Raw genomic sequence first — 23979 nt, 5'->3', positions numbered from 1 at the left:
GATGGCAAAACCACCCCCACTGGTGCAGATAAAAGGGGAGCATCCATCATCCCATCATCTTCTCCCTTGAATCCCGGCATCAATTGAGCTTCGAAAATATGTGGGATTTTTATGGTTCAATCAAACATTGCGTGCATTTTGCAATTTGGGTCATTTCTTTATATAGTTTTCCAGATCTGTTTTACTATAGTCTATACCACTCCACATGTATGAGGTGATAATATCCATTAATCAACCAATTCAACCTACATCAAGGCTTGAGATTTGTTGAATACACATGGTTTAAATGAGACATTGATGATCATAGGTTATTTGAGTCCGATTCGAAAAAAAAATTCAATTCAATTCGTTTATTATCGAGCTGAACTCAAGCTTGAGCAACCCAAGCTATCAATCCAATCAAATTCGAGCATTATAGTACTCGATTCTAATGATTTGCAAGCTTAATCAAGTTTTTTATTTTAATATTATGACATAACATTTTTACCCGTAGAAGTACCATGGATGCCTTTGTACTAATAGTTGGATTGCATTGTTCTCCTTCTACTCAGAAAATGGGCAAATTAGTCCACGTACGTTAGATCAAAGAACAAACCATCCATTTTTACAGTTAAAAATTTGTCCATGTACATTAGCATGAAGTACATATGGCACATCACGTGTAACTGTCTGATTCTTTTGCCAGCCACGCCAATTTTTAACACTAGAAATAAATAAAAATTTTAACATAAAAGACAAACTTGCTATTTGATCTAACATATAGAGACTAATTTGCCTATTTTTTGAGTGAATGGGGTAAAATGCAATCTAACTCTTAATACAGAGGCTTGTATAGTACTTTTACCTATTTTTCCCTTTATTTAAGCTAGCTCAAGTTTAAGTTCAAATACGAAAATTAATAAACAAGCTCTAGTAACCCAATTATGTCTCAAGTTTAGAAATTGATGTTCAATCGAACTCGAATAAAATATCAAGAATTAACTCCAACTTACCACTTTTACACTCTAGAAATAAAAATATAAATAAAATATAAATATTAAATATGAAGATTTGAAATATATATATAAATATTTAAGTAAAAAATGTATTATTTAAAGCATCAATTTTGTAAGAGGGGACAAAGCAAAGATTAATCATCCATCCAATCTAAATGGGTTGCTCTCAATATTTAATTTTAAAATATTAATCATTATGATAATGACTAAAACAATATCTTTTTTAGGGTTATAAAATCTATTTTTTTTCGATCAATAAATAGTTGAGTGTAATGGTAAAATATATTGCACTCTTACGGGAGGACACAGATTCGAACCTTGGAGACAATATTGCTGATAGGAACAGCCACGAACCTCGAACATGAATAATAAAACAGACATGAAGAATATAAAAAAAAAATCTACTTTTTCCAATAAAAAAATGGAGGAAAATCCTATTCAATTGCCATTTCTCATTAGGACGGTGTCTCCCACCACTAAAATATTAGTAGTATATATTAAAATAGTATTTTGAATACATTAAATCAATATTAGTAAGTTTACGTTTTGATTATTTAACTTTAAAAAGTTATAAAATGATCATTGAACTATTCAAAAGTTTTTATTTAAGTTACAAGGTTATTAAAATAGTTGTTTGCACGGTTTGCACAAATTAAAATCTCTCATTCACCTTCTCTTTTACAATTCAATTTTTTTTATGGAACAACTTTGAATTTCAAAGCATCTGTGAACCAAAATCCAAACAACTTTTTCCCCGATCTCCAACATTGACCATCAAATCAACTTCAATCATCGGAATGTTCTTCTATTTGTCGATGGATACTAATTCATCGTGCTGATCGCCTAATCGTCGTTTAAAACTAACTAGCCAAACTTATAAAATAAAATAAATAAGTAAAAACCTTAACAACCCAACAATTTAAATAAAAACATAGTTCAGTGATTATTTTGTAACTTTTTGAAACTGAATGACTAAAACATAAACTTACTAATAATTTAGTGACCTTGTATGTAATTTGCCCAAAAATAAAATAAGAACTTCATCCAAATTAATTTACTAGTATTTATATTATGACATGTTCTGAAAAGATTACAGAGAAAAATATTAAAATAATGCATTTTTTAAGATCCAAATTGCATTTTTTTTAGTCTGACAAACTGTTTAAATAAAATTCGAATAATAAGAAAAATTATTTATTTATGATCCAAATTGCATCCTTTTACTTGGATTTTAATGGGTTTAATAATTGTGTGTAGGGTTAAAATAAAGGTATCCGAGGTCTTAATATTAAAAAACTGTTTTTATGTTAGTATTTATATTTTTGTAATTTAATTTAGACATAAATTTTTTAAACATTTTTTTTTAATTTGAAGAAAATGGTGGGTTTGGATGGGCGATTGGGTGCGGTGCGGTGCGTTTAGTTTACTTTTTGTGTATCGCTATAGTGCCTAATCTCACCGCCACCGCTGTTTTTACACTAACCGCAGGTAAACGCGCCGTTTATCCAAACTCACCCTTAGTAAATTGAAAAAAAAATGTTCTCTTTAAATGATGGTTTGAAAAATAATAAGAAATATATCGGATTAATTAAGTTTTTATTTGATTCAATTTTTATATCGGATTAGCATCATTTTACGTTGATATATTGCAGACATAAATAATTATATTAACCAAATATGAAAATAAATGTATATATTCTTTTATTTAAATGTCTACAGGTGAATCGAAATCAAAGTTTTATATATACATATGAACCGTAATTCAAGTTTTATGCATATAATATTATAACTGCACCAAATCAAAATTCATGTGTCGAATCACATATTGAACTGATAAATTTGATATTTATCCCGAAAATATATTCAAAGAAATAGAAAAGTCCATTATTAATTTACTATTGAATCATGTACTAAATAGTTATCAAAATTTGACCCAAATTATCACTAAATTATAGCCGTTTTTGTACAAATTAAATCTTTTAAAATTATTCAGAAAACCATACAAATTTGTCCATTAAAACAAATTAGTCCATACCGTCATCAAGAGACAAAAAATCAAGTCATGTGCTTTTCCTTAAAAATTAATAATACTGAAATTTTGTGCATTAATTTTATGTAGACGATATGGTCCCAAATTAGAAGTCAGTCAACATCTTTAACGGGACAAATTAAATATATAAGATTTAAGATATCGTGATCACAATTAACAAGATTTCTCAATTGAAATAATAAAATTAAGATTTTAAATTTTAAAATATTTTTATTTAAAAATTATCCAGATAAATATCAAAATTATAGATGGACTTTGATTCAATAAATAATGTTGTACATGAATTTTGATTTTGTGCGATTTTATTCATGAAATTAGCACCATTTTATACAGAGGCAAACGTAGGGGGGCTGGCAGGGGCCTCAGCACTTCCTAAAATGTAAAAAATACTATCCAGGCCCTTAAATTTCTTTAAAAATTTTAAATTAGTAAAGGTAAAATTGTACTTTGGCCCCCCCTAAAACTATAAAAATTTGATTCAATCCTTTAAAAATTATAAAGATAAAGACTATAAAAAATTATAATTTCATTCAGCCCCCCAAAAATTGTTTCTGGCTTCACCCCTGATTTTGTATTGATATGCTGCATACATAAAGAATTATATTAATCCAATATGAAAGTAAATATATCTGTTCATTTCTTTAAATGTATACAATTGAATCAGAATCAAAATAAGATGTATGCATAAGAACCCCAATTCAAGTTTCATGTATATAATTGCATCAAATCATAATTTATGTATCAAATTGCATATTGGACTAAAATTCATATATATATATAATTTATATTAAACCCAAAATTATGTAGGTAAATGATGTGAAAATGATTTAATTTGAATTGAATTAATTATTTAATTCAATAATTGATAATATAATTATAAATAATCATGGGTTTATTAAAATGCAATATATGATTATATATAATGATGTCATTAGACTCCGGTTGATGAAGGAATGTAGTAAAGCCCATCATTTCTTTGTATATTTATAGTGACAATTATTGGAGAAAAACCGTAGAACAAAATAATAATAATAATAATAATAATAATAATAATAATAATCATTGTAAGTTGAAGATTTCTAAAACCATTTGCATTTATTTGTGCTTTTCTGAATCCAACAAAATCACCAAAAGATTATAACAAAAATTCACAACGCCATTTTCAGTTTTTTTTTATTTCATTTGTTATATATGACTCCTATTTCAGTCAAATTTGAAGAATAATCTTCTAGTTAAACTCTGATTAGTGTAGATTATTTTATTATTGTTTGACCTATGAATTTAGCCTATAAATTGACTCTTTTACAACCTTATAAAAAACACTCATTAAATATAATAACTCATAACACTTTTAGAGAATTTTTGTGTTTATGTTTTGAGGGTTGTTTGTTTTTAGGTTTTCGGGGTTTAGTTTTTATCTCTATCTTTTGTACTCTTCGTTCTTTTGCCATTATAGTAAAATTATCTTCACCCGTGGTTTTTATCCTCTTTGGAGGGATTTTTTCACGTTAAATTTGTGTGTTCAATTTATCAATTTCTTCTCCTATTTTACTTGTTTATTGCTTAATTGGGTTGATCCCCAACATCATTGATACATAATTTTGATAATTTTTTTACCTTAAACTTTAAACTCTAAACTCGAACTCGAACCCAAAATTAAATCTCGAGCTCAAGTTTAGGGTTCAAGGTTTGGGTTTTAAATCTAGATTCGGAGTTCGAGATTCGAGATTCGAGATTTGATGTAAAAAATTACCAAATTTATGTATCAATAACATAAAAAGTTGGTTGAAATGTGATTAAATAATTGAAAATAAGCTATAAATAATATGATGGAAAGAATTCATAAAATAATTTATCTTCAGTAAAGGATGAGACAACTTTTTTTTTTGTATTTCTTGATGATAATGAAATAATAAAAAAGATAATGATTTCTCATTCCATTAGAAGTACAACTTTTAAATTTTAATAATAATAAAATTATTAAATAATTAAAAAATTAAATTATTATGTATGAATTTAATAAGGTGTACCAAAAACAAATACACAAATTAAAATATAATTTCATATCAAATCATATAATCACAAAATTTAATATTAAATACTAATCTAAATATATACATATTTAAAAAATGAACCATGGTAGATCCCAACCTGCATTTAGTGTGATAGGCAACTATTAGAGTAATAGAAAGACTTTTATTGGAACCAATATTAAAGTTAAAATTTTCATGTTAAAAAACCTGGAATAAATTATTTATGTTTTTTTTTATCTATTGAGTCTTAACTCGATTGGTATGAATATTATTATCAATACATGAAGACATGGGTTTGAGTACACTAAAGCATATTATCCTCCTATTTATAGGTCGGGAGGGACCATGGATAGTTAAAATAATAGATATGATCAGAACCTATAATGAGATTGTTTAAATAAAAATTGTCTATGCTTTTATGTATAAGTTATCCAAGAGTACAGTAAGAAATCTATAGATAAAACCATTTGAAGTTATTTATACTTTGTTTCAAGAATTGTCTAAATTTGAAATTTGATGAGTAAGAATCGTTTTAATGGTCACTGACACCTGATCTTGATTTGGGTTTAAAAATATTTCGAGACTTGATCTTAGATGGTTAATAGTTGAGTTTACTTCTAGAGTTGTTTAGAATTGATATTGAAAAATTGGTTTCCCTTCATGTTGATGCAAAGAAATTAGAGAGAGCTTTGATACGAGGGTCTTTGAGACTTAATGTTAGATTGATGAGTCATCTTCAAGAGCTTTTTAGGCTTAAACAAATTGGTTGATCAAATATTAGGGAGTAGTTTCACAATCTTCTATTTAAGCTTCGAGCTTACAACTTTCATCGTACTGTGCTCTCCAAAGAGCAACTCTTCTCAAAATTTCAAAAGGTGCTGAGTTGGAATCCCATTCTAACTAAGGATTCTTGTGGTTCCGGAGGATCCTGCTACAGGAAAACCAGGAACGGCGGAGAGCTTTCCCCCTTCCGACTCTTTGGTCTTAAGAATGCTGATTTTAAGAATGAGTGATTGCCCTTCTCCGACCCTTACTGCCCAACCTGAGAGCGGACAGCTAAAGCATTCCACTTATTGAACAGGGTTCTATGGTCAGTCCGCGACCCCTAAACGTTTAAAGTTATGTAGAATGACTTGAAGAAGACCCCATTTGTTCCCGTCAATAAAATAAAAGAGACATTTTGTGAAATATAAACTCTTTATTTAAGTGATCCACAAATATTTAAACTCTTTTAATTATTATTTATCTCATAATAATTTAATTAATTAGAGAAAAAAATAAGCATTTAATATTATCACTTAATTAATTTCATTTAATTAGTGATAATGTCAAGTTTTATTAGTTGTCTCCTAATAAATTTAAATTAATTAAAGAAAAATAATTAATATGTGATATTATCATTTTAACCATGATAATTTTATCTTAATACATGACACTTTGTAATTGGTCTGAAAATATATTTGTATACAATTGCATAGGACAAAACTGTCTTATTATCGATGTTGCTAGTCACAAGTCGTATTAGAGGTGATGTAAGATAAATTATCATAAGTTGATTAAATGTGACATAAGATAAATTTTTCTTGTTTTCTTGTTGATTTCCTGAACTTAGGTATTGTTTGATAAACATGTTGAAAAAAATAAAATCAATTGAAAATTAATATTTTTAGTAATTTAATTTTTGAAAAGTATTTGATAATATACAATGAAAACTTCTAGATGGAAACTTTTCTACAGAAAAATGTGGAAAATGATAAGTAGATAAGGACCTACTTATCACTTAATAAAGAATAAATTTAATTATTTTTATTTGAGATCATATTATCATTTATCAAACCATATAATTATATTCGTTATTTAATTTTTTTAAAAATACCAAATATGTTTTATATTTTTAATTCAATCTCATTATAAATTTTGATCATATTTGCTCTTTTTGTCATAATGCCTAAAACTACCTATAGCCAGAACGACACAATATATAAGAGAATGATGCGCTTCAACGCACTCGAACGACACAATGCCTAGAACAGAAATGGTAAAAATTTTGATTTATTTTATCTATTCCATGACCAGAACATGTGGGAATACACGTTACACCACGATTTTCAATCAGAAGAGAGATTTCAAGAAATGAAAAACCTATTCACTCGATCAACAACCAAGCCAAATTTGATCAATGAGGGATTTACCTTTTTTATTGATTCCTACGGATTTGATCAAAAACATTTCTTGAATGAGGTATTTAACTCCAATGATAAATAGAAAAAGAAATATTAATCAGCTCTACCTCTTATTTTTTATTAAGAAAATGAATCTTTTCATCGAAAAATTAGAAAAAAAAAGTTTGAATCTCTTGCGGGAATGATTTGAAAGATCCAAAACAAAAAAAATAGTGATATTTTACTAACAACAACATAATAAAAATAGTCGATCAAAATAGATTGATCCGAATCGAGCTAATACTTAATGTAAGTAATTATTTAATTTAATCTATTTGTAAACAATAATAGCCTGTAAAAATAAATGTAGACGTTGGAGTTGGAGAGTTGATTGCATGCCAACGTGTCTAGTTGCTTTCAAGTTTCAACCAAAGATAAAAAGGACCCCGTCAAATATTATAACCTTATCCCATAAATGGACCGTTGCTTTAATTTTTATTTTATATCATAGTTGTTGCATTTTGGTCCATCTAATGTCATGGATTTCACCTTTTTGTCACCCACCCTTTAGTTTTTTCTTCATCCTTTAGTACCTTTTGTCCCCCATGCAACAATGTAATTATGAAATTCATGTAGATTTATTCGAATTTGATTCGAAAATTTTAAAATCGATTATTTTCGAGTTAAACTCAATAAATAAATTAATATTTTATAAAGTAATTCATGAGTTTGATAATTTTTTTAAATATTTTCTATTTAGTATTTTTTTTTCAATTAGGCCACAAAAAGTTTTTCCAAATATGTTATAAATAAAATTATAAATACAATTATATTTACAAGTAATATATAGAATAATTATAATCAGAATCAACATCACAACCACAATTGGATTGATAATTGAAATCTATCTAAACCTATACTAGAATAAATCCGGATATGGTTTACATATTGTGAGACTTAAATTAGAATAATTTTAAATTGAGATTTCACACATGATATTATACATGGTAGAACTCGATCCTATGATTCCCAAAATTCTCAAGGCTTCAACATTACCATTAAGCTAAGATCTTATTAACAATTAAAATTTAGACCTCAAACTTGAGTATTAAATAATCGAGTTTGAAGTTGAAGAAAAATCTAATTGATTGTAATTAAGCATAATCAAAATAAGATTGAAGAATCCCAAGTTGTAACCTATAAGTTGCATGCTCACCTTCTTTAGAAATAGTTTAGGTCCGAATGATCGTTATACCAATTGAACGATTTGATATTGCTAAATTTCAAAAGTAAAACTTAATGGAGTTGAACCTCAAATATTAAATTGAACTCGAGTTTTTTACCATTTATATTCGCTCCATTACATCCACATTCTCATCCCATAAACTTCTTAATTTAAATATTATTTGTATAATTATTAAGTTTTTGATTGAGTTAAACTTACGACACCAACATTTTCAAAACCTCAATTTTCTTTTATCTATAGTTTATCTAAAGGCCGAGCCACCCTCATAAGTCTAAAAACACACTTAAAATTTGAGAGAATTTAAGTAAAAATATCAAATTTGATAAATTAACTTAGATAAGAAAATAAACTCAATTAAAATATGAACTGAACTCAAGATCTAAAATTCAAAACCTAATCCCAACCCAATCCTTCAACTTTAAAATATGGTACTTTCTTATTTTATATATTAAATAATTTATCTAATATAGTTAAATATACCACGTCGTAGCATAAATCTTAAAAAATATGTTAAGTTTATATTTAGACATTTTAAAAAATATTAGTATTGCTACATATTAAATAAAAATTTAAGTTTATAAAAATAAAAATAATATGACCGGATCCAAATGGATATGGATTAATTATCTATAAATATAGGTGAGACTTGACTTAGGCAATTATATATAATATTAATGCTATATATAAACTCGATTCAAAAATTCGATCCGTGAATACTTTAAACTTATCTCATAAGCGTGTCATAATTTAATATAATTAAATAAAAATATAATATAAAAATATTAAAAATATTACGGCCTAAATATAATATATGACACTATAAATTATGGGAATTATTACCTCGTCTCCATCGAACCTATCCAATCTCCCCTATATGTGAGTGGGTCCCTTAACCGCCCAAAAAGAATGGAGGACCCTAATTAGCAATCCCACACATCATTCACACTATTTTCTCACTTTTTTGTATTTTTTCTCAAAGGCTCGAACCTTCATTTTAAATTTTACCCGCTATATAAAAGAACAAAAATAATTATTGATGATTAGATACGATAAAATCACAAGCTATAAATATTTGTTAGAACTGACTCGATTAAACAAGAAGTAAAAAGAAATAGTGAAATAAATTGAGAAATTGGAGACACAAGTTTAGCGTGGAAAAATTCCTCCAAAAAGGATAAAAAACTAAAGGCAAAGATAATTTTACTATATTGGCAAAAGAACGAAGAGTACAAAAGATGGAGATAAAAAAAACCTCCAAAACCCGAAAACAAATAACCCTCAAAACGTAAACACAAAATTCTCTAAATGTGTTATGAGTTCTAATCTCTAATTGGTGTATTTTCTAATGTTGTAAAAGAACCTATTTATAAGTTAAATTAGTAAGTCAAATAAACTATGCTAATAAATGCTAAATATATTATACTAATAAATACTAAATTTTCTAGAAAGAAAATATATTATTGTTTAAATTGACTTGTAAGTAATATCTTAGAATTTGGGCACACAACTCTAATAATACTATATAAAAATTATAATTCAATATAAACTATGGTATAACATTAAAAATAATATATGTTATACCTCATTTGTGACAAGCTTAGAAGACATTTGAACAAGTAAGTCTACCACTAGTAAGTCGAGTGGTCACCTGTGAACTTACCCTCTCGATAGGACTATCCAGACAACGAATGATTTAATATTCATTGGGAACATGAAGTCGTTCGGTTACCAAATATCTTGTGAGTTCAACTGCTTTGTCCTATCACAAATATCCTCGTTTCATCGAAGACATTCCTCCCACAAGCTCTATAATGATGACAAGTACAACATGTTAACACCATTTTGCACGGGACTCCTACTTATAAATAACTCCAGGAACGATAAAGAAAGGGGGTAACCTTTCAAGAATACTAAGTCTACACACTTTCCTCAACCTCCAAACTCTCTTTACCATCATTCTCTATAACTTCTGGCTCTCTGCCTCGATTAGATGAATCAACCTCCACAACAATCATTCTTCTCTCTTTTGTACTATTTTCTTATTGAGCATTATATTAACAATATCCATTAAAAATATTAAAAATAATATAATAGATAATAAATAGATAAATGTATCTTAATTAATGTGAATGTACTTTTTCTAATTGTTCGATGTTCATTGAATATATTAATTTCGATTAAATTGAAAGTCGATTTGAATCGGACCCTTGAATGTGTGGTAATTAGTAAAGCTTTCTCATAAATATTTTTTCATCCATATAACTCGAATTTAAAATATTATTGAAGAGATATTAAAATTCTTAATGTTGATCCATATATCATACAAATTCCATTGGATATGGGTGGAGCTCTAGTCCGCTTTAATTGGACAAAATATTATTCAATTTTATAAGAGTTAATTGCATTAGACATCCTTAAATTATGATCTTCATTCTAAATGATCTCTAAATTTTAAAATATTCTAATTACATCCCCAAACTAGCGATATTATATCAATCAAGTCTTTCCATTGTTGGAACTGTTGATTTAACCATTAAATGACAAGAAAAATCTTATATGACATAATTTAAAATTTTCATATAAATTTTAAAATAAAAAATTAAAAATAAAGTAAAGCCGAAAAAAAAAGTGAACAATTGTTTTTGTAAAAGTTTCGAAAACCTCAAAACCAAGATTTTTACATCTATTTTTATAATATTCAATTTTTTTTTCATATTAAATTATGCCGCATAAGATCTTACGTATTTTTTAACAATTTTAGTAATAAAATGATCTTATTCATACGATACCGATAATTTAATTATGTAATTAGAATGTTTTAAAGTTTAAAATTCAATTTAAAATGAAGTTCATAGTCTAGAAATATTTAACGCAAATAACTTATTTTATAAATTATTACAATTTTTTCTAATTACATAAACATACAAAATATTACAACTTTAAATTAATTCTATCCGAAATATAATAATCATAAATGTTTTCGTCCGTTTTACCATTTAAAATTTATTTTATGTGATCTGTAATAATATTTAAATAAAATATTTTTAATAAAAAAATCATAAAAATACAACATGTATTAAATTATTTACAAGTTGCTACAATAACCTAAGCAATAACCATCACTAATTCACTCCGATTTTTAATTTTATTGTGGCATATGAACAAACACTTGGGCCTCGATTTGAGAGTGCGCGCTATTGCCGATTGTAGTAATAGGCTAGTCGCCGTCGCTTCACTGTGCTAACTGCTGATGCTACATTGGATTTCTCCATCTTTTCAAACTTTTTCAATAATTCCACGTCATTTGGCCTTTTCTAAGTTAGCTTTGGTGAAAGTACTTGATAGATGTCTCTATTATAGGGGATAATTCAAATTAATCCTTATACTATTAAATAGATCAATTTAATTATTGTAGCAGTAAAAAAAATCAAGTAAAGCCAATTTTTAATAGATTTAAGATTTTTATTTTCAAAAATTATAAAATTTTTAAATGATACATTAGTAAAAAATAATTATTTTGAAAATAATAAAATTACCTTTTGAATGATATAAATAATTTCAATTAAAAAAAGTTTCATACCAACTGGTTAACATAATTTTTATTCAAGTTAGTAATTGGAATTAAGAGGTAATTACTAATAATAATAATAATAATAGATCCAAATTACACCATTTTAATATATATAGGGATTAAAATTCCAATTTAAATATACTACAAGGATTAAAACCAAAATTTAATCATTTGTTTTCTAATAGCTAAATAAAGGACCCAACTTTTCATTTGAGAGACAACTTTAGGCCTTTTAGCTCAGCACTCATCTACTGCTTTGCGCTGCCGTTTTAGCTTTTCCTTCTTTAAAAAAAGCTATACAGACTATTCTCAAAGTTTCTTTCCTTATTTTTCATTAGCTAAGCAAAATCCCAAGTTTATAGAGCTATTCTTCGGTCACTCTTGGTCCTACTGACTCTTTGTATGTACTCTCTGTCACTTATCTTTATTTTTTTAAAATTTCCTTTTCTTTAAGCTTTAAAAACACTCATTTTTTGCTGATTTTTTTCTTGTTTTTTTGTGGGTAAATGAGACTGAGTGCAGTTCACTGAAAATTTTCCGGGAAGGTTTTTTTTTTTGCCGGAAAATGGCATATATGTGTGCTGATAATGGGAATCTAATGGCAATCGCTCAACAAGTTATAAAGCAAAAGCAAGAACAAGAGCAACAACAGCAGCAGCAACAACAACAGCAGCAGCAACAACAGCTTCTTGGTTTGAATCCTTTCTCTTTAAATCCTTGGTCTAGTACTACCCACCATGGTGTTTCCAGTTCGGGTAATGTCGGGTATGGGCTTACGGGTCCGGGTTTTACCGACCCGTTTCAAGGGGATGCTGGGGAAGGGTTTCAGTTCCCTAACATGGAACATCACCATTCGATTGGGTTTCGTTTTCCGGATTTTGGTGGTGGTGCCGGTGGTGAGTTTGACTCGGATGAGTGGATGGATAGTTTAATGAACGGTGGTGGCCATTCAACGGATACTTCGAATCTGCCGTCTGGTTGCGACGCGTGGCAAAACAGTGCTGATTTTGGTATCTACGGTGCTGATCCGTTTACTGCTTGCCCGAGTCGACTCACCTTGACGTGTTCTCCGCCGTCTAATCTGAACCGAGTGATCCCTACTACTACTCTACCTGCATGGCCGCCATCCTCTCCACCGCCTCCGCCGCAAGTAACCGTTGAAGAAACGAAAACAAGCAGTCCCCAGAACCAGAACCCAACCATCAACGACGGCGCGGGAATCTCATCCGGTTCACCGGAGACCGATTTATCTCCGCCGCTTTTAAAAGCTCTACTCGACTGTGCTACACTCGCTGACTCGGAACCTGAACGCGCGATTAAATCACTGGCTAAACTCAAGGAATCAGTATCAGAACACGGAGATCCAACTGAAAGAGTGGCTTTTTACTTCACTGAAGCTCTCCATAGCAGACTCTCTCATCAAACAGACCAAAGGTTGACGATGATCGAAACGACGTCGGAGGACTTCACTCTCTCATATAAAGCATTAAACGACGCTTGCCCTTACTCAAAATTCGCCCATTTGACGGCGAACCAAGCGATTCTCGAAGCAACTGACCGAGCTAGCAAGATTCACATAGTTGACTTTGGGATCGTTCAAGGAGTTCAATGGGCTGCTCTGTTACAAGCTTTAGCAACCCGATCAGCCGGAAAACCGACCCGAATCCGTATATCGGGCATACCCGCTCCGGTTTTGGGATCAACGCCGGCTCCTTCTCTTTACGCCACCGGTAACCGTCTACGTGACTTCTCGAAGCTTCTGGATTTGAATTTTGAGTTCGAACCGATTCTAACTCCGGTTACTGAACTCACCGGGTCGAGTTTCCGGGTCGATGAAGATGAGGTATTAGCTGTGAATTTCATGCTTCAACTGTACAATTTATTGGATTCTACTCCGGCCGCCGTGGAAACCGCTCTTGCTTTGGCTAAATCATTGAACCCGAAAATCGTGACATTAGGTGAGTACGAAGCGAGTTTGAACCGAGTCGGGTTCTTAAACCGATTCAAGAACGCATTAAGGTATTACTCCGCCGTGTTCGAGTCATTAGAACCAAACTTACCTCGCGACTCACCTGAGAGAATTCAAGTGGAGAAACACTTACTCGGCCGGAAAATCGCCGGAGTCATCGGACGGGAAGAAGCCGGCACCCAAAGGGAACGAATGGAAGACAAAGAGCAATGGAAAATTTTAATGGAAATTTCCGGTTTCGAAACGGTAACACTTAGCCATTACGCCATAAGTCAAGCAAAAATTCTACTGTGGAACTATAATTACAGCTCCTCATATTCATTAATCGAATCCCAACCTGGATTTCTCTCTTTAGCTTGGAACGAAGTGCCTTTACTCACTGTTTCTTCATGGCGTTGATGAACTTTCATTGTAAAAATGGTTTCCACCTGGTAATTTTTCTCTAGTGTGGAATGGTAGAAAGCTTTTTTGAGCTGCTTTATTTCCATGGTTGCATATAAAAGTTTTCTTCAATTTGATTTTGATCTTAAGACTTTATTTCTGGGTTCTCTTCTTGTTGGGGTTTTTCGCTTTTTCTTTATCATCTTAAATTGTTAAATGTTGACTTGAATTCAATTCCATTGTAGCCCCTAAATCCAAGACGTGCAAAAACCCAGAACCTGCAAAAACCTGTCAAAAAACACTTGGTCCAAGTTTTATGTCATACAATAACTTTGATTACAATTTTATGAACTAAAGTATAAATATTTTTTTTATTTTTAAATTATCAAATTCACTTTATATTCTTTTACTTGTTAATTGGTATTGATACACTAATCGATTGTCGAGTGTAAAATGATGAAAAGCTATATTTCCATGGTTGCACATATAAATTTTTTTGGTACAAGTGCCATGAAGGTCATTGTAAAAAAATTAAATAAATTAATTCACGTATGTTAAATCAAAGAGTAAATTAATTTTTTTATTAAAAATTAATTCATTCATGTTAGCATAAAATTTACGTAACATATTATATATAACTATTTAATCATTCCGTCGATCACATCAATTTTTTAAAAAAAATTAGATTTTATTTCTAATTTATTGTAGATGTAGATATTAACTTGATAGTGTTGACTCGAATTCAAGTTCCATTGTAGCCCCTAAATCGAAGACCTGCAAAAAAAACCTGTCAAAAGAAATTTACCAAATGTCGTCATATTTCATCACCAACCCTGCAAGGTTTAGTGAAAAAAGGACCAGTTAAAAATGTCAGTGTCTTTCGAACCCTGTAAATGTTTTGAGTGTGTATCGATTAAGACACTGTCCTGTTTTGGACTGTGATATTCTGTATTTGGTAATTGTTTAAGACCAACACAGTACTTATAAGTTTCATGGAATAGGGTTTATTGAATAAGACGTATATAGCAAAATAAAATAAAAAATTGCGTAAATGATCTGCCAGGTTATCTTCTTTTTTGCCATTTTCTTTGTATCAAAGCTTTTCAATCTTTTTATGGCTGCTGGTTTTGTTATTAAGCTTAGAAAAGGACTTTGAAATTGAATTTGCATGTGGGGTGGTGGTGCCTTGTTGCCATTACTGCTTAATCTTATTTATTTATTTCTCAATCTATGGGCCTTTCCTACTTGTTCATTATAAAGATTTAATGGCCGTCATTTTCAAACGGATTGAATCAAAACTTTAGATCTGAGCTTATTAGGAGAAATTATTTTATGGACTCTTCACGTTATAATTTTTATGGTCTCTTTTTAATTATTTAATAGTTTCAGTAATTTTTTCATATAATTGATGTATAATTTTAGTAATATTTTTATCCTGAACTCCGAACCCAAACCTTGACCCAAACCTTAAACCTTGAACCTTAAACTCACGATTCGAGCTTGGAATTTGAGGTTCAAGATTTAGGATTTAAGATTCAAGGTTTAAGTTTGGGGTTTGAGATTTGGGGCTCAGGTTCGAGGATAAAAGATTTACCAAAATTATGTATCAATGACATGAAAAAATTGTTGAAATATCATTAAATAATTAGAAAGAGACCATAGATGATGTGGTGGGAAGCGTACATAAAATGATTTCTCCAAATTATAGTGTGTTTTTTTGTTGTCCAATTATAAAAAGTAACAAACTAATTATTTGATTATTTAATTTTGTTATTTTTTTCACCATTGGATAAACATAAAAATAGACATACCTAAAAATTCAAGATAATTGAGTGATTAAAAAAGATAAAAGCTGATTACCATTTTATAAATTTTCACAGTTGAGTGACAAAAGAAAAATTTAATAATAATTGAGTGACCCAAAAAATTCATAATTGAGCGATTACTAATGTAATTTGCACTTTTCTTTCTTATCGAATTAAGCATAAAATCTTATCATTTGATTGTGTATTCCTCTTTTCATTATATATATATATATTAAAATCATTATTATTATGGACAAAATACAAATAAGTGTCAATTGAGGACACAAATAAAAGTCTTTTGCCACTCCATTTATAGTTCAATCGATTACTATATCTGGCATGACTTGATAATATGAAAATCTTTTTAAAAATAGAGGTGAAGCAATAAAATTTTATGGAAGGGTTAGAATTAAATTATATATTTTAATAATGGTTAAAGTGTAATTTTATTTTTATAATGACTGAAATTTTTATAATTTTTTTAAAGAATTAAATTAAAAATTTATCATTTTAGGGGTTAAAATATAATTTTATCATATATTAATCTAAAGAGACCGAGGCTTCTGCTAGATTTGCTCATAGGTCGGGCCATTCGGCCCAAAGGCCCGTCCAAAAAGTGAGAGTGTTTGGATAAAAGTATAGTCTCGAAAAATAGGCTTGGACAAAAAAATAAGGGTCGTTTAGAAAATGAGTTGAGCCTCGGGTAAGGCTTTTTCTGCCCGACCTGGCCCGAATATGTTTAAAAAAGACTACACTTTTTTTTCCTATTTTTTTTACTATTTTGCTATCATTTCACCTATCTTAATGTTATTTAAGTATACAGATTTTTTAAAACTTTATTTTCAATTTATTGGGAAATATTTATTTTAATGTTTTTAGTATTTTTGATGTATTATATTTTTAAAAAATATATAAAAAGTAACATAAAAAATTAATACAAGCCAAATCGAGGTTTGGACAAAAATTTAAGCCCATTTTTTATACCGAGCCAAACCCGGGCCTAATATTTTAGTTTGCCCCATGATCACCTCTAGCTACTGCGGATCGCCTGCAATCGCACTTGTATTAAAACTTGAAATCTAAAATATATTGTTAAATCTCCCTTGTAAAATTATATGTATCAAAATAGCTATTTTCCACTTGATTTTTTTTTTCCATTTTTTCAATTAACGAAAATTTTTGGACTAAAGCATAATATTAAATTAATAATAAGATGACATTATACCAAATTAAATTACTGACTAAATCATTAAATTCAATATAGTACAATTTGTCCTTATTATTGTTCTACTTTTTCCATTGAAAGGATGTATAAACAATAGAGAGTAGCTTGCTTGAACATGATATTTCATCCTTTTTGACATAAGATTGAGGTGAAACAAGGGCAATGAAAGCAGCCTGTTTCCAACCCTCTGAAAACCAATGGGCCAAGGTTAACCGAGTAGGTCTTGGCGATTTTGCATGATGGAGTCACTTCTTCAGGCCATTATAAGGTTGTTGACATAGGAGCCACAGTTAACTCCTTTCCCAACTCGGTTCGTCAGGTCATATGTCTTAGGGTTAGTTTAGTAATGTTTTTAAGAAATATTTTTAGGATAAAAAATATTTCTGGGAAAAGTTAAAATTTTTTGCTTCTGCATTTGGTCAATTTTTGGCCTTTGAAAAACATTTCTTTTATGAAAGGCATTGCTAAATTAGCCCAGAATTATTGTCTTTGAATTTTCTCAAGTTTTTTAAGATTTTAGTGTAAATTACATTAGTAATTACCTAATTATAAAAAGTTACAAAATGGTCACTCAACTATTTAATTGCCTTTTTGCTCACCCAATTATTTTGGAATTTTTGGATGATTCCATTTTTATGTTAGCGAGTTGATGTCCAAAAAAAGAGAAATTGAATAGTTGGGTGACAATTTTGTAACTTTTCATAGTTGGATGATTATTTTATAAATTTTCATAATTGAGTAATCAAAAAAGAAAAATATATAATTGGATGACCTCTACTATAATTTACCCAAGATTTTATTATTTTTGGGTGCTTTTCAACATATTTAAACTCACGAGTGCGATCTACACTCTACAAACTTGATATTGGTTTTGCAAAATGTACTTTTTGTGTGAGGTTTAAGGGTTCAAATCTATTGAAGGGTGGGGTAAAAAAACTCAAATGTTTAGACAATTTATGAGATATCAGTTAAAAAAGTGTGGTTATCTGAATAGATTAGAATTTTATTTTTGCAATTTATAATCAAATTTTATATTTAAATTAGTAAAATAATTTATATTTTTTATATAAAAATATTTTTCAAAAAATACCATATAAAATTTATTTATTTATTTATTTATTTTTTAAGCAAAGCCTGGGGTTTTATTAATAAATAAACAAAAAGCAGACGGCCCAAACAATGGCCCAAACAAAGAAACCAGAAAAAGCAACAATGAAAAAACTTAAAAAAAAACTATCAAACTTCTGAATAGCAAAAGGAAACATCAAATCAATAAAAGGAAAAAAAAACTTAATTAAAGCCTAACCCAGTCAAATCAATGAGCAGCTGGCAACCAAAACGTCTGACGATTTGTAATTTCCAAAGCTCCTAACATTTAATTAATAGCAGTCCCCTAAGCATTCATTTATCACTCTGCTATCTGTTTCAGTCACGTTTCTTCTGAAGCAGTTCCTCAATCGGGATTTCTTGGCCGATATCCTACCAAAGCCAGATTCTGACTATCCAGTTCCTCTCTCCTCAGGTAAAACGTTTCTCCTTTCTCAAATGCAATCTTTGCTATTCTGTGAGCATCTAAGTTTTCCGACCTGTGAATATACTGGAAAATAAGATCTTGAAAGTCGGATTTCTTTTGTTGAATATCTCTGATGATGACTCCAATAACTGATTTGTTTGTGGAAGTCTCTTGACATTTCTTTATAACAGTTTTTGAATCACCCATGAGTTTCACTGAATGGATTCGTAATGAAATACCTAACTTTACTCCTCCTAAACATGCATGAGCCTCTGCTGCGAAAGGAGAAGGAACATTTCTATGAATAACTGTTTTTAACGCTACCAAGACACCCCTCGTGTCCCAACCTACAAGACCGGACGCTGAACTGGAAGTATTACTGTCATATGCTGCATCAAAATGGATCCTGGCTGTCGGTGTAAGCTCTTGTACTCTATAGCTTCTGCATGTGATCGCCTTAGTTTTTAGACCATTTAATCCTTTCTGTTCTGACACATATCTTTGAATGTTAAGTACTAAAGCCCTTCCTGGAATTATATATCTCTCATGAATAAGTCGATTTCTAGAAAACCATATCCACCATAGCGCATAGCAAAAGGAAAAGCATTGGTCATTGTTTCCCCTCTCGAAGACCCAGGTTAACCATTCCCATATATTATGGCTCCTATTGTTCATAACCCATTCGAAATTTAACAAATGCCACACCTCTGCTGTCGTAGGGCAATCTCGAAAGACGTGGAGGCTGTCTTCTACCTCAGAACTGCACCAGGGACATCTGTCGTTTGACACCACTCTCCTTATTCTGAGGTTCACAAAGCATGGAATAAAGTCCCAAGAGATCCGCCAGACTGTAAACGCAATTTTAGATGGTAGCTGAAGGCTCCATAGTTTTTTGTAAAAATCCTTTGTTTCGGTTTGTAATAAATAGTCACTAGGATCCATATTTGCGTTTTGTAATAGTTTATAGGCACTGCGAACAGAGAACTCACCAGATAACTCCCCTTTCCAAGCTTGAAAATCATCATGCGCAGTCTCTGCAAGGGGAATTTGAAGGATTTTCCGAACTATGTCCTCAGGAAAGGTATTCTGAATTAACCCCAAGTTCCATTTTCTGTTTGAATGATCAAGAAGATCCGCAACTAACTTAATTTCCCTTCTGGTTGTTCTGTTGTTTATGTCGATTTTGTCAACCCCTTGAATCCAACAATCATCCCAAACAGAGATGCTATCTCCTCTGCCCACTCTTCAGCACATTCCTTTTTGGAGCAAACCTTAGCAGCCCAGATACTCTTCCAGGTAAAAGAAGGTAAATTTCCAAGCTTCGCTGTTAAGAAACAAGAATTCGGATAATACTTTGCTTTTAAAGTTCTAGCTAAAAGCGAATTTGGAAAATTAATGAAACGCCAACCTTGTTTCGCTAATAAAGCAATATTGAACTGACCAAAATTGCAAAATCCAATTCCCCCATTTTCTTTCAAACGACAAAGTTTCTCCCAAGTGCACCAATGGATTCCTCTTTTTCCCTTCCCTTTCTGCCACCAGAATTTGGCAACAATATGTTCCAGTTTTATGTTAGGATTATAGTTTCAAGATTTAACATAATGAGATTAATGAATGCGATTTATGTTAGGATTATAGTTTCAAGATTTAAAAATCATAAAATCTAAAAAATAATTAAATTAAAATATAGGAATTAAATCTATAGCTTACTTATAAAGCAATAGTTAATTCGTTATTAATTTTTCTTATACAATTTAATTATAATGAAAGTAACTTATTTATTATATTTATTTTATTTATTTATTTGGTGAAGGAAGGACGTGGCTAAAGGCATAGAGAAAAACCTAATTTACCGAACTTCTAGAACTGTTAGTACATTTTGCAATTTACACACTCAATAAATAAATGAGTTTGCTAAAAGTCCTAACCAGCGTTGAAAATGATAAAATTTAGTATATCATTTGGTACCCGAATTTGGTTACAATATTTAATGATACTTAAGTCTTTTTTATTTTAATTTGATATTTGAGTTTAGTTTCAATGTTCAATTTGATACCAAAACTAATCAACAACATGTGGTCAGGTGAATATTTGACATGTGTCCCCTAAGTAAAAAAACATATGTACTTGATTCGTAAAAAAAATCTCAAGTATCAAATTAAACATAGAAGTCAAACTCATGTGCTTAATTAGAGAAAGAAACTTGTGTATCAAGTTGATAAGAAATAGATATCAAATTTAACATTGAAGCCAAATTTAACTACTGAGTTGGGACAAAAAAATCCAAGTACCAAATTGAAGGTTAAAGTCAAATTTATGTACCAAATAGTATATTAACCTGATAATAAACAACGTGGGGCCCATCACATCTTCCGATTTGGTCTAAAATCTTAATTTTTATGGGATTCAAAGTCTACGCTTCTAGTTGCCTTATAAATTCAACAGGACGAAAAATAATTTTATTATTTTATTCTTCTAATTAATTATTTTAACATTAAAGTTTTGGCTAATAAAACCAATATGACATATGTAGTGTGTTTATCGATAAATATTAATATGAAAATGACAATTTAACGAATACAATAAAAAAATTAAAATAACTTTCAAGGTTCTATAACTTTGGTATATTTAAAATTTAGCCCTCAAACTCTTTTTTAATAGGCTCAATCAACCGTTCAATTCAGCTTCATCATTACTTAAAGGGTAAACTACACTCAAGGTCATTAAATTATTGCTAAATTTACGTTTTGGTCACTTAACTTCACAATGTTACAACATGTTCTTCGAACTATTCAAAAGCTTTTATTTAAGTCACTGAACTATTTGAAAGTTTTTATTTAAGTCATTGAGTTGTTAAGGTTTTTTTTTTAAGTTCGGCTAGCGAGTTCTAAGTGATGATTCGATAATCGATACGGTGGATCAGTACCCATTGGCGAGTAAAAGAACATACTTTAGATCTAAGTCGAAGATCAGAAAAGAAAGTTATTTGGGTATTGGTTAACAAATTTGTAATGTTCAAAACTGTTTCATGAAATAATCAAAAAAGCTTAACTATAGAATAAAAAAGGAAGAACTTTTGCATTGATGCAGGTATTGCAAACAAAAGTCATATAGCAACGATTTTAATAATCCGATGACTTAATGAAAACTTTCAAATAGTTCAGTAACAATTTTGTAACTTTTGAAACTGACTGATCAAACTTGATAATAGTTTAGTGATCTCGAGTGAAGTTATCTTATTTTATCTTATTTTAAATATGATGACTTGAGTTGAATAATAAAAACATATTAATATTAATATAATTATTAAATCATTTTCATACATTTTAAATAGTAAAAGTAGAAAAACAAGCTTTCAATTAATAATTTTTTATTCAAATGAAGATAGTCATAAAATATTTATGATTTACATTTGGGTTTTTACTATTTTGACTAATTGAAAGGAAATTAACTCCAAAAATATTTGAAATTAATATTTTAAAGATTCATATATCATTAAAGCATTGATTTATGCATTCTTTGAATCTTTTGACAGTGTGAGCTTGAAGACTTTTTGTTTACCAAGAAATAAAATTCAATAAAGATCAATTTTCTTCTAGGCTTTCTAGAAACCTTAATGGGGGAATGTCAAACCTAAAAAAGAATAGGTTTGGTGCAACATACTTTATGACTATGATAATAAATACAGCAGATTTGAATATTGTTGGAATGGGTTGATTAGTCAAATCAATTACACTAAAAATTAATCAGTATATTAAGATGGATAAATGGGATTAAATCGACCTCTAAGGAACTGTTTGAAATCGGTAAAAATTAGAAATTAAAATAAAATTAACGAATTATTGTTGAACCGATTGAATTGTGAACTGGTAGTTGGACCAGTTTAACTACTAGATAATTTTTTAAAATATTAAGACTCGATTATTCTAATTACTATCTATAATATTTTCGTTCCGATAGAATGCTATCTACAATACATCTAGAGTGAATGTAAATATTAACTCTAAAATACACATTATTAAAATTCATTTTAATTTTTTATTTTAAAATATTTATATATCCATAAATAATAATATTTTTAAAATTCAAATATTCAACTAATAATTTAATTAATACGAATTTATAATAATAGACTTATTTAAAATTTACAACAGGAATTCAAATTCAAAATTTATAAAAAGTGCATAAATCTAACTTGTTGAGATGTTTATTTATTGGCATTGATTGAAAGCTTTTAAAAAGGCTGTAGAACCTTCCGTTTATGGAAATGAAAGGGGCAGCTTTAATTACTAGCTTTAATGCCAACTTCATGAAGTAGGGTTAATTTGAAATTGCCTTAACTAAAAAAAATATAAAAAATTTATCGGATAAATATTTAAACTGTAAACTACACCAATGGTCACTTTTATTTACTTCACGTTACATTTTAGTCATTTATGTTTGAATGTTACGTTTTAGTCACTAAGCCGTTAATTGTCGTTAACGGTATAACGGTAAGCTGACGTGGTACGTTAAATAATCACTTTAAACAAAAATTTTAGGTTAAATTATACAATCGGTCCTCATATATTTTTGTTTTGTGCAATTTAGCTTTTTTTTATGTTCTTTTAACTTTTCTTTTTTTTTCTTCTTTATCTTCCAGTCTCTTCAGTTTCTTCCTTTGTTTTTCTACTTTCTCCGTTTCTTTTAACATATCAGGAAGTCGTATTGGTAGTGAAGAAAGAAGCATGGTATGGGTTTATGAATTTTGATTATAGGTAATGATGACTTTCAACTTCTTGCTTCTTTCTTCACTACCAATTTGACTTCCTGATATGTTAAAAGAAATGGAGAAGGTAGGAAAACAGAATGAGAAATAGAAGAGAATGGAAAATAAAGAAAAGTTTAAAGAACATAAAAGAAAAAAAATAAATTGCTCAAAATGAAAAAATATGGAGACTGATTGTATAATTTAACCTAAATTTTTTGTTTGAAATGATGATTTAACATGTCATGTCAGCTTACCATTACACCATTAACGACAATTAAT

The 23979-nt window shown here is 29.5% G+C and overlaps 1 protein-coding gene across 2 annotated transcripts; it reads left to right on the top strand.

Moving 5' to 3' along the window:
* Nucleotides 1-12281: 12281 nt before the first annotated feature.
* Nucleotides 12282-14556, top strand: LOC107909391 (SCARECROW-LIKE protein 7). 2 transcript variants are annotated; one of them, XM_016836881.2, is made up of 2 exons: nucleotides 12282-12457; nucleotides 12580-14556. In XM_016836881.2, exon 2 carries the CDS (start codon nucleotides 12623-12625, stop codon nucleotides 14423-14425), a length of 1803 nt encoding a protein of 600 aa, XP_016692370.2. In that variant the 5' UTR covers nucleotides 12282-12457; nucleotides 12580-12622; the 3' UTR covers nucleotides 14426-14556. The 2 variants fall into 2 exon arrangements, with proteins under 2 accessions (XP_016692370.2, XP_016692369.2); XM_016836880.2 differs by having other exon boundaries at nucleotides 12569-14556.
* Nucleotides 14557-23979: the final 9423 nt, after the last annotated feature.

Source organism: Gossypium hirsutum, chromosome D03 (genome assembly GCF_007990345.1).
Source record: "Gossypium hirsutum isolate 1008001.06 chromosome D03, Gossypium_hirsutum_v2.1, whole genome shotgun sequence".
Lineage (NCBI taxonomy): Eukaryota > Viridiplantae > Streptophyta > Magnoliopsida > Malvales > Malvaceae > Gossypium > Gossypium hirsutum.
Note: the sequence above shows the minus strand (reverse complement) of the source record. Positions and strands in the feature narration are given on the sequence as shown.